This window comes from Leptonychotes weddellii, chromosome 10 (genome assembly GCF_054177405.1).
Source record: "Leptonychotes weddellii isolate Sample4059 chromosome 10, ASM5417740v2, whole genome shotgun sequence".
In the NCBI taxonomy this organism is placed as follows: Eukaryota; Metazoa; Chordata; class Mammalia; order Carnivora; family Phocidae; genus Leptonychotes; species Leptonychotes weddellii.
Genome location: NC_138378.1, coordinates 42,093,587 through 42,105,145, shown reverse-complemented (window position 1 = coordinate 42,105,145; position 11,559 = coordinate 42,093,587). Strand labels below are relative to the sequence as shown.

General features: G+C 42.9%; 1 protein-coding gene across 2 annotated transcripts in view; it reads left to right on the top strand.

Moving 5' to 3' along the window:
- NAPB (NSF attachment protein beta) overlaps positions 1-11,559 on the top strand; it is a 42,755-nt gene that overhangs the window by 13,045 nt on the left and 18,151 nt on the right. The window contains exons 2-5 of one of the 2 annotated variants that reach the window (XM_081833272.1): positions 3,811-3,890; positions 6,567-6,683; positions 8,704-8,750; positions 8,903-8,980. In XM_081833272.1, the coding sequence (XP_081689398.1) occupies positions 3,811-3,890; positions 6,567-6,683; positions 8,704-8,750; positions 8,903-8,980 (322 nt within the window). Of the gene's footprint in view, positions 1-3,810; positions 3,891-6,566; positions 6,684-8,703; positions 8,751-8,902; positions 8,981-11,559 lie in introns of those variants that run through there. The other variant, XM_081833273.1, reaches the window with a different exon arrangement.

Sequence of the window (11,559 nt, the reverse complement as noted above, 5' to 3'; positions counted from 1 at the left end):
TTATTTATTTGACAGAGACACAGCGAGAGAGGAAACACAAGCAGGGGAAGAGGGAGAGGGAGAGGGAGAGGGAGAAGCAGGCTTCCCGCCGAGCAGGGAGCCCGATGTGGGACTCGATCCCAGGACCCTGGGATCATGACCTGAACTGAAGGCAGATGCTTAATGACTGAGCCACCCAGGCGCCCCAAGAACATTCTTTTCTTAGTGTTTTCTGACACTTATTGATCTCAGTGAATGTCTCCTAAATAAGCGTGGTCAAGAAGGGAAGGGAGTCAGCCTTGCCCCTGGAATTGAGAGTTGGTGGGGTCAGCTGGGGCTGCATGGGTGGGGTGGTGATGGTGGTGGTAGAGGTGGTTCTTAGGCTGGTCACTGTTTCCTTTAGTGGCGCAAAAAGCATTTTCTTCAAGTTTGTGGTAGGATAATCTCCCCAAATAGTTAATTTGGCTCAGTTTAGCTTTTCTTAATGTCAGGTCAGTGCCCTGTACTTATATTGTATCACTTTATAATGTAGATTCCCTCATTAGAAACTTGTTTCTCTTTTCAAGGATCTTTATACCTCACTTATGGGGGCTCTGAATAACAATCATTTGAATTATTTGAACATGAGTTCTGAATATTTGTCCTTAAAACTCAGAAACATTAACTTTCACATGAATAGAACACAGTAGGCATTTGGAATGATTTCAGAAGTACATTTTTTCATGAATTGTTAAAGTTGTGTTGTGTTTATGACAAGTGAGTTTTTCTAGTGCTTTTAAAATGAGTATACTTCTCGTGATTCTATTTTAGGAGAGGTGAGAGTCTTAAGTTTTTATAAAAATATATTCATTATTTTTATAATGATCACTGAACTTGATACCAGGTTCAGCTCCACTACTGACCTTGGCTAGATGACCTTGGGTGAGCCATTGATCTCCAGATACAGCTTTCTTTCTTTTCTTTTTTTTTTTTTTTTTTTTTTTTAGATTTTATTCATTTATTTGAGAGAGAGCACAAGCAGAGGGAGAGGGAGAAGCAGGCTCCGCACTGAGCAGGGAGCCTGACGCAGGGCTCAGTCCCAAGATCCCCAGATCATGACCTGAGCCAGGCATCCCCAGATACAGCTTTCTCTTCTGTCAAATGGAGTTAGGATCTTTCATTGTGGTTGTAATAATGATGAAAATGACATAACATGTGGAAATATCCAGCATAAAACCTAGCATAATGTAGATGTTCTATTATTCCTAGCTGAATCTGTCTCCAAAAATAATAGGGTAAAGTACATTTTAATTAAACTAGTTTTATTTGGAAACCTTTAATAAGAATGATTGAACTATAATTACAGTGCAGGAGTCCTGGTACACTTTTTAGAAAAATAAGAAAGTGGTAAGCCTTTGTTAGCTCCAAGGAGTTATGGCTAAGATCAGAAACTTAGGAATTTTCCACTGGGGTAATTAGCTAATTGTTTTGTTGTTGTTTTAATATATGAAGGTGTGATTGAAAGAAAGCTTTGCTAATTCTGACACTGCATTTTTGGGGTGGCTTGTCGCCATCCTGTCATTCGCTGTGTGACATAGCCCCCAAAGGCTTTTTTCTTTTTGTGTGGGGGGGGGGGCGGGAGTGATACAGCTTTAGATATAATTCACATACCGTATAATTCATCCATTTAAAGTGTCCAATTCAGTAGTTTTTAGCATAGTCACAAAGCTGTGCATCCATCATAACAATCAATTTTAGAACATTCTCATCGCCACAAAAAGAAACTACTCTCCTTGCCTCTCCCCATTTTTCTCCAGAACCCTAGGCAACCACTAATCTGTATTCTGTCTCTATAGATTTGCTTACTCTGAAGTGAAATCTTACAATATGCTCATGGCTTCTTTCATTTAACATAATGTTTTCAAGGCTTATCCATATTAGAGCATCTATCAGTACTTCATTTCTTTTTATTGTCTAATATCCCATTGTATGCGTATACCACATTTTTTTATCAGTTGATGGACATTTAGGTTGTTCCCACTTTCTGGCAGTTATGAATGATGCTAGGGTTGAACGTTTATATACAAATTTTTGTGTGGACGTAGTCTTTTCATTTCTCTTGGGTGTGTACCAAGGAGTGGAGTTGCTGGGTCATATAGTAACTCTATGTTTAACCTTTTGAGCAACTAACTAAATGTGGCTGCAGCATTTTACATTTGTACCAGCAGTATAGGAGGGTTCCAGTTTCTATACATCCTCCCTAACATTTGTTACTATCTTTCGATTCTAGCCATCCTTATTGGTGTGAAATGAGATCTCATTTGTGGTTTTGATTTGCATTTCCCTGATGGCTAATGATGTTGAATATCTTTTCATGTGCTTATTGGCTGTTTGTATATCTTCTTTGAGGAAATGTCTAATCAGATCCTTTGTCTATTTTTTTAATTATTGGTCATTTTATTATTGAATTGTAAGAGTTCATTACATATTTCAGATATAAGTCCCTTAGCAGACATGTCCCTTATTTGTACAAATATGCCCAAAAGTTTTTATGCCTTCAGTACATGAATCTAATTATAGTAATCATCCTGACTGAGTACCTACCTCTGGGTCAAGCCCTGCAGTGGCCACTATATATGGATTATTTCCTTTGATCTTTATAATGACCAACAAGTATAGATCTATTATCCGCTGTTTACACATGCAAAAACTGAGGCCCAGAGAAGTTAAAGAACTAGCCTGGGGTAAGACAGTAGTTACTGCCTAAGGTGCAAGTCACACATGAGCCTCAGTGTACCGCACTGGGACACGAATTGACACAGGGCTGTCCATTCCCCTCTGCCGGAGCTCGGAGCCTCTTTGAGTTTCTGGCATATGCCTGTGTGCTCACTCTTGTTCATACTCTGCCTACTCTTGAAGAGTGAGCCTTGATCTCCCCTTTCTCTTAGTCCTTATGTCCTTAAACCACTCTGAATTCCTCATGTGCACTGCACCCGGTACTTTGTCTTCATCTTCTGGTTATTTATGTTTATAGCGTAGATAGACGAGGTAGAGAAACATCATTTATTGAGGGGTCTTAGTTTAGCTTTTAGGAAGAACCAGGTCAAATTGGAAAACTCTGGTGCTAGTTACAGAGGATTATTTTTGCCTTTGTGTAAGAAGAAATGTCTGACAGCTAAAGCTGTCCCTCAGTGGAATCAGCTGTCTAGTGGAGAACTTTCCAGAACAGTATGTATTCAAGCAGCAGTAGAGTTTTCTTCTCTCAGGATGTCGTAAATGCATTTCTACATGGGGTGATGGGCTGGACTCTGAGGCCCCTTCCACATTGGAGAAGAGCTTGTCTCCTGCCAGAGGTGATAATATAGCAATCAAAAAACATGGCATTTCTTTTATGCTCTGGCTTTAGGTTTTTGTTTTTTTGTTTTTAAAGTCTAAATAAACATAGTGCCAAACTCTTAAAAATTAACAGGGTAAAAATGTCTTTAACCTTCAAAATTTAATCTCATTTGAATAATGTACTTCTTATTTCTCCGATTGACTTAAAACTGCAATTTCCATGCATGGAAATTGGTTAAGGGCATGGCTCTGAGATCAGCCAGATCTGTATTTGAGTCTCAGTTCTGTGGCATTCTTGCTATGTGACCTTGGGCTAGTTACTTTACTTTTGTATGCCTCAGTTTCCTCATTTGGAAAATAGGGATAATAAGAGTGTATGCTTTGAGTGAGCAGCTGTTAATACTTGTCTGGCACATAGTAAGTGCTCATTAAATGCTTATTATTTGAGGGAGGGAGAATTAGAGATGTGGATGGTTGCTGTAGTAAAACTTAACCTCCTTTTTAAATTTTTCTCAGAGGAAACACAAAAATAGAAGAGGCTTGTGAAATGTATACCAGAGCTGCAAATATGTTCAAGATGGCTAAAAATTGGAGTGGTATGTATAAAGTTTTTGTTTGTTTGCTTTTCAGGCAAATAACTTTAAAATCATCTTGAAGGAAGAAATAACTGTCTGCATTTCCTCCTGTTGGCTGAGACAGGTGTGCGTGCTGGAGTAACTGGTGTGGCCACTGTGGTCTGGGAGAAAAGAACCTTGATCTAAGTGAACAAAGCCTATTTTTCTTTACCTAAACATTGGGTGAGAATTTCTTGCTGTGGGAACAGCTCTGTGATAGCTGATTGAGTTTCCATTGAGAAATGGAACACCCAGTGAGGGTGTTATTTCTATAAACCTCAACATTTTTATTGTCACTTACTAACACTTTCTATCCAGTGAAATTACACGTAACAAAATCAGTTCCAAAACAGTGGAATTATTTTACTGGTCTGAGAAAGGATGACTGTTTCTAACACTGATTTGAGAAACAAATTCATCCCCTACCATGTAAAAAGGGGCTTGTTGTGTCTCTGTGATAGGGTCTTTCTGTCGTAAAAATAGAGACTGCCTTCAGCTGGAGGAGGGACTGAGTCTCTAGCCCTGGCTTGCACCTGCTGTGTGATCTAAAGTAGGGCCTTTGCCCTCTACAAATCATTTCCCCATCTGCTTTTTCCCCCCAGTTTTATTGAGATATAATGGACTATAACATTGTATAAGCTTAGGGTGTATGCTGTGTTGATTTACCCATTAAGGCTGAAACTTTAAAAGCATTTCTATGAAGAAATTGCTGTAGAAATACATGAATCTGAAAGTTCCTTTCTGACTAAAATTCATTTATAGGTTTAGTTTTAGGTTAAAAGGATGTGTTATGTTTTCAAAATGTACTTATACCTGAATTATAACATAATGAAACAATAGAGGAGAAAAGACATTGTCTCAGCAATTTTTATCTTTTGTATTTTATAAAGGTATGGTCTAAGGATAGATTCGCGTGTACTAATGAGATTGGCCAATGCATGCATAACAGGAGCCAGTCTCTTGGAAGCACTTTACTTGGGAGGTCCAAGCTATTACTGTACTCTCCTTAGGCAGAGCCCATCAGAGCTGCCATTCAGTTAGCTGCTGTCACAGGTACCCATGTGCCTGCCTACTCCCCTGGCGGCAGGCTTGGCCCCTCCTCTGGGACTGCCAGCCCTATGAGTCACCAGTTTAAGGGGTAAAGCCTGGTGGGCAGGTGTTCTCCAGTCCCAGCTCCAACTGGGGGCCACTTCCTCTCTGATTGCTCAGTGCCTGTGCCGCACTGATGGCTGAGTATTTTCAACACTGCCTGGGCACTCTTTTTGTCTGGCACAGAGCCAGAGTTGAGCCTGGGCAGGCTGGATCAGGAGTCTGTACTGCTTCTTTTCCCTTAGTGGAAGTCCAGAAGCCTGAGTAGGAATTGTGTGGTTACCTCTGGAAGAGGGGTCAGAATAAGGGATGATAGCCAAAGCTTTGTGGAATTGAATGCTTTATTTCTTAATACCAGCAGTGGGTTTTTTGGTGTCTGTCATGATTTTCTGTACTTTTCTGAATGTTTTTGAAATGACTAAAAACATTTTTTTTTAAGTACCAAAAATTCTTATGATATTCTTCATCATGTTTTTCCTAGTGGAGGGATCTCTTTCCCATCCATTCCTGTTAGTGCTGACTTCCCTATTCCAGACCTTACTGAGCTGTGACTCCACAGGCCTCGTGCTTCCCAGTCTGTGGTGGTTCTCTCTGAGCCAAGAACTTCAGGACAGTGGGTGGGCTCATCCTTGTCCAGGTTCCTCGTGCTGGCATTTAAGCCTCCCAGAACTGGGCCCATGGCACCTTCAGCCTTCACTTCCCCTGCCCACTGTGTTCATCCCTCCTGCAGGCAGCATGGACTTGTCACTGGCCTCTGTTCCCTGCCTTCTCTTACCTTCAAGCATTTGTTCCTTGTTCGTGTGACTCCTATGCTAGGGATTCCTTCCCTCATTCTTTTCTGCCGCTCCAGAATCTGCAGTCCCTGATCAAAACCTTTTCTGAAAAAATTAAGTGCATAAAACTTTCACATTGTGCCTTGTTCCAACAGAAACCTGGACAGCACCCTGTAACCAAACCCATCCGTCATCCCACAGGGAATGTGCAAGTTTTCACACTAAGTGGGAGATAAAGACATGTTAAACCTCATATGAAGTTCAGTCCAATTTTGTTATAACTTAAGAAACTTCGAGTTTTGAAATTGTGGGCCTTGATTTTCACTCTTTGAGATACTTACTATGTCCAAGAAACTTCCATTAACGCTTTCTTCAACAATGACAGCCAAGTCCAATGGACACTGTGAGATAGAAAGATGAATAAATAAGTATCCTTGACCTCAGTGTTTTACCTTTCTTTAAACACTTGTGGCCTGAAGCCCTGGTCAGTGTTTAATATATGCTGGGGGACAGAGTTGAATGTGACTGGCTCTGGTACTAAATGGAGGCCTGTTGCCCAGGCGCCCCTTGGGAGGTTTCCTGGGGCTGAGAGACACTTTTGTCACCGTTGAACTTGGTTCTGGTTTCTTTACACATACCTGAAGTGCACTTGACCACATTTACATGTGCTTCTGACTGGAATGCTTCTTTTCAGTGACAAGGAACTTTTCTAGGGGTAGGTCCAGCACTTAGAGCACGGACCACCCTGGGGACACCTGCTCCTCTGTGATTAATTGTAGTGACTTGTCTTCTTCAGCTGCAGGAAATGCATTTTGTCAGGCAGCCAAGCTCCATATGCAGCTTCAGAGCAAGCATGATTCTGCCACCAGCTTTGTGGATGCTGGCAATGCTTACAAGAAGGCAGACCCTCAAGGTAAGATGTGCCTCCATCTCTGCGCAACTAGAACTGTAGGGTCGATGTCAGGGATCTTTCTCACAGGGTATGCTGCTGGACCTTGGAGTCCTGGTAAAAATAAATTTTTGCGCTTTGGGAAAATAGACATTTTAGTAATTTCAGGGATTTTTCTGTAATCATTTTGAGCTTTTATGAGGCGAAATTATGTTCAATTTGTCCTAGATGTTTAGTTGACAGCACTGTTTTCTTTTTTCTTTTTTTTTTTTTTTTAAAGATTTTTTTTATTTATTTGAGACAGAGAGAATGAGAGACAGAGAGCATGAGAGGGAGGAGGGTCAGAGGGAGAAGCAGACTCCCTGCCGAGCAGGGAGCCCAATGCAGGACTCGATCCCGGGACTCCAGGATCATGACCTGAGCCGAAGGCAGTCGCTTAACCAACTGAGCCACCCAGGCGCCCAAGCACTGTTTTCTTAAATGCCATTTAATTTTATGAATATATTATTACTCATTAAAGAAAAGGAATGGTCCCTCACTCCTAAATACCTGGTGCATTTTAAGATCCAGTTAATGGGAGATTATAATATCTGATAGTTAAAAACAACTTATTCACACAGTATTCACCTGACTTTTTAAAGAGTGTTTTTCAAAGTACTGGTTTTGAAGAAAGAATGAACTTGGGTATTTAAAGTGGCAAAATTTTGCAAATTTTTTTTTTTTTTAGTTAAGAGTATACATTTGGTGATTAAAAGTACTAACTTATTCCTGTAGCACACGTGCTGGAGGCTGTGGAGTCTCCCATTTTTCTCTTTTAGCAGTGTATTTTAACACAAAAATCCTAACTTTTATTATGAATATATATCATTGAGAATGAAAATGCTTCGAGGGCTTTTGTATAAAGATTGTCACACTCTATATCCGAACGTGAAAAACTGGACGCGGCCTAAATGAACAGCAAGGATAGAATGGTAAAATTACAGTGCATCAGTATTCTAGAATATGATGCAGGCATTAAAGTCCCTGGATTCAGAGCTTCTTCAATGACTGGTCATTGTCCACATGGTAACCAAAGAACCACATGAGAATTGAGATCTCAAATTTATAAAGAAATATGTGCACATAGAAATGCATCCAGAAAACACTGGAAGGAAAAGTGCATCAAAATACTAGCAGTGGGTTTGAGTGGCATTCTGGGTAGCTTATTTTTTTGTATTTTTAAAGGTGTAACAAACCACATTTCTTAATATAGCTTGGGAGAAAGTTGCTTTTAATTTTGTTAATCTGTGTACCTTTCTAATTCTTCAGTCAGGCCTTTTCTCTTTGCTACCTCCTTTAAAGCAAAAGCAATAAATTTGGAGCTGTTGCCCATATGTCAACATTATAAGGACCACCATTTTGTGACAGGAAATTTGTTGGTTCAGTGTTTCAGAAAATTAATAGAATTTATTAGCAGTATCACTTACTAGATTTTTTTTCTTCCTTCTGGCATATACTGGTACACCAAAAGTTAGCATCTTTTAACATTGTATGAAATGTTGACTTTGCTTAAGAGTTGTTTGAACAGGTATTTCAAAGTGCTTTTGATTTTGGCTGCATGAAGAATCAAATCTATTGAAATGATCTTCCTTATGAAGGACTGTCTTCCAGAATTCATATATATACATGATATCAGTGAAGAATGCATTTACATTTATGTTTTAGCAGCTAGAGCTGATCAGTGTCGATGACAACCCTCATGGTTTGTCTGTTTTTTAATGCAGTCTTGGCCCTGGATGGGGTCTTCACTGTCAGGTTGAGAGTACTGAGCCAGTCCCACGCCAGCTCCAGTTCTCTAAATTGCACTACCCCTGCTGGGGACCAAGCATACCGAGGTGTCTGGCCTTGTGTGATTTCTGCTTGCTTTTTACTAACTCGGCTGCCCACCGTCCACCCCAAATGCAACCTCTTTAACGTTCTAGTAACAGCCAGGAAGATAGGCTCCCCGGAACCCTCTTTGACTGAATGGATTTTTCATTGTTTTTCTTAAATGCCTTCGCTTCAGAGGCTATCAACTGCTTAAATGCAGCCATCGACATTTACACAGACATGGTAAGACACTGCCTTGCTTGAGCGGCTGTGGGGTGGAATCCTGGAGATGGCTTACAGTTGTACTTTTGCTGTTGTTTTTTGTTTCCCAAAGGGATTGGCATTCAAAAAGGTAAAAGCAAAACGTGACTCTGTTTTTTTGTTTTTCCCCCCAGGGAAGGTTTACGATCGCAGCCAAGCACCACATCACCATTGCGGAGATCTATGAGACCGAACTGGTAGACATCGAGAAGGTAAGCCAGGGCACAGTTCCTCCACAAGCTGGGTACGAGGCAAGTAGATGACATGACTCGGGGAGCCCTCTCCCTTCCAGTAGAGTTGAGTGGTGCAGAGCCATTGAGATGGCTTCACGTGGAGGGTGGGGGGCCTGACAGGTTGAGGACTGGATGGGCCTCTCCTAGGGTGAGCACCTGGCACCTGAGAGCTGGGTGAAGTTTACCAGGCCTGCCTGTTATCTCTGCTCTGGGTGATTCATGTCCGAATGACTTAGCAGAAGTCTTCCTCTTGGTCGCCAAGGCCTTCTGTGGCCCCGTGAAGGGAGCTTCAGGACTGCAGGCACATGCACACCTTTATATTCAGGCCCTGACCTGGAGGAGGAAGAGAGCTGAATGCCAGCTTGGCCACACCTGTTTCATGCAGGTCTGGTTTTCTGAGCTGTGGTTTATAGAAGCAAAAGAAGAGAGGCAGGAGAAAATCCTCACTGAGCACCACTGTTTCCCAGGCTCTGTTCTTGCTGGCATGCTGTGAATTTAACTGCTTTCAGCTTTACAACACAGAGGCCCCTTTATGGGTGTGGAAGTTAGGGCTTGGAAGGACTGCACTGCGTGGGACCACTCAGGTTGGAACCAGCAGAGCTGAGGCAAAGCTGGCCCTAGTGCGGAGCTTCCTCCTGTTTCACATTGTCTTCTCAGTCAGGAGATTGCCGGCAGGGCTCAGGGCACCTTGGCAAGAGGAAGACATTTGTCAGACTCCGGAGGCTGCCTCAGATCTGGAGACAGATGTTTGTGTAACACTGTCCCGAGTACCGTGGAAGACAGGAGGTGTGAGTGAGAAGGAGAAACGGTAGTGGAGGCCATTGGTTGTTCCTGCCAGGCTGATGAGGCATGCTCTTATTAGGAGTATAGTTGTGTCCTATCTGAATGGTCAGAACACTCCCTGAGCCCACTTTGGCATCAGACAGGGGTCCCTCTTCCTCTCTTTTGTCTCATGCCTTCTTTCGGCCTCTGTCACAGGCGCCTAATGGTGCCTCCTCTTCTCCCCACCCTCTCGTGTGGGGTAGCCTGGGCTTGACTTCTTGTCTTCTCTCACTCCACATTGCTCCCTTGGTACTCTCTCTGCACTTGGCATCATGGCTTTACAGATCATCTGTATGCCAGTGGCTCGCAAGTCTATCTGCAGCCCACACCTCTCTCCACACCTCAGATTCCTCTACCCTCCTGTCTGCTGACCGTCACCTCCAACCCAGTGTGTCTGAGTCAGAATTCTGATACCCCGCCATGATGTTCACTCCCAAACCACAGGAGTCCCTGCCTCCTCTCTTTCTCTACATCCAGCCTGTGGGCGATTTCTTTGGTGCTGTCCTCCATGCTCCCAGGTCTGGGCACCTCTCACTTCCTTGTTGTCAGCTTTCCCTGGATCTCTGCAAGGAGCCTCCAAATTGGCCTCCCTGCTTCTATTCCTGCTGGAGTTCTGAGCCCTGGGCACAGGGTCCCCATCACTCCTTCCTTTTGGATTCACTCTCTTCTTTTCTGCTTCTGTGCATTTTCTTAAGGGAAAGGGGGCTTTATACTGAGAAATAACATGCTGACCAAAATCCCAGGGGACCCTCAAGAGGGTAGGTGTAATATGTCAGCCAAGTTAGCAAGATGGATACTATTGCCAACATAAGAATTTCCTCCTGATACAAAATGATAAATGCGTGTGTATTACACTGGTTTTTGATACTGTCAGTGGTAGTGACCCCCACCCCCGTGTAACACAGCAGCCAGAGCCATCCTTGTCAAAAGTAGATCAGATTGTGTTTCTACTGCTGACAACCTGTGTTGCCTCCTCTTCACTCAGAGGAATAGCCAGAGCCTTGCAGTTGGTCTCCGAGGCCCCTCTGATCTGCCTCTTCAGCCCTGTGCCTCTCTGAACTCTCCTTTGGCACTTCCTCACCCTCCTGCCTCATGCTACCCCGTGCTGTGGTCACCATGACCTCCTTGCTGATCTTCACTCATGCTGGATGAGCTCCTGTATCAGGACTTCGCACTGCTGTTTGCTCTGTGGGGTTTTTCCACAGATGCCTGCATGGCTAACTCCCCCTTGTCCTTCAAATTTTTGCTCATTTGTTACCTTTTCCATGAGACTTATCATGTCCACCTAGTTAAAATTGGAACCCCAGCCTGTCACGAATACATACCCAGACACCTCCCCCACCTCAGCTTTTTCTTTTTTTGCAGCACCCTTGTCACCTTACATCATGTGCTACAAATACTTGCTCATCATCATCTTTCCCTACACTAAAGTGGGTGCCCTGATCAGCACAGAGCTTTGCCTCTGGTTTGCTGATGTATCCCCAGAGCCCAGAACTCTGGGTAGTAGCTTCTAAGAAATACGCAAACGACGCACCCATCTCTGCCATAGCAGCGTACTTACCAAAGCACATAGAATCTTGGTTTGGGGAGGTATCTCTTACTGCTAAAGTTGGATTGGCATTGCTAACCTTTGCCCTCTGACTTCATGCTGACCACCACCTTGTGGCTATACAGCACAAAATTCACTGACTTGTTACATAGAATTCATGATTTGGCCATTTTTGTCATAATAGGCC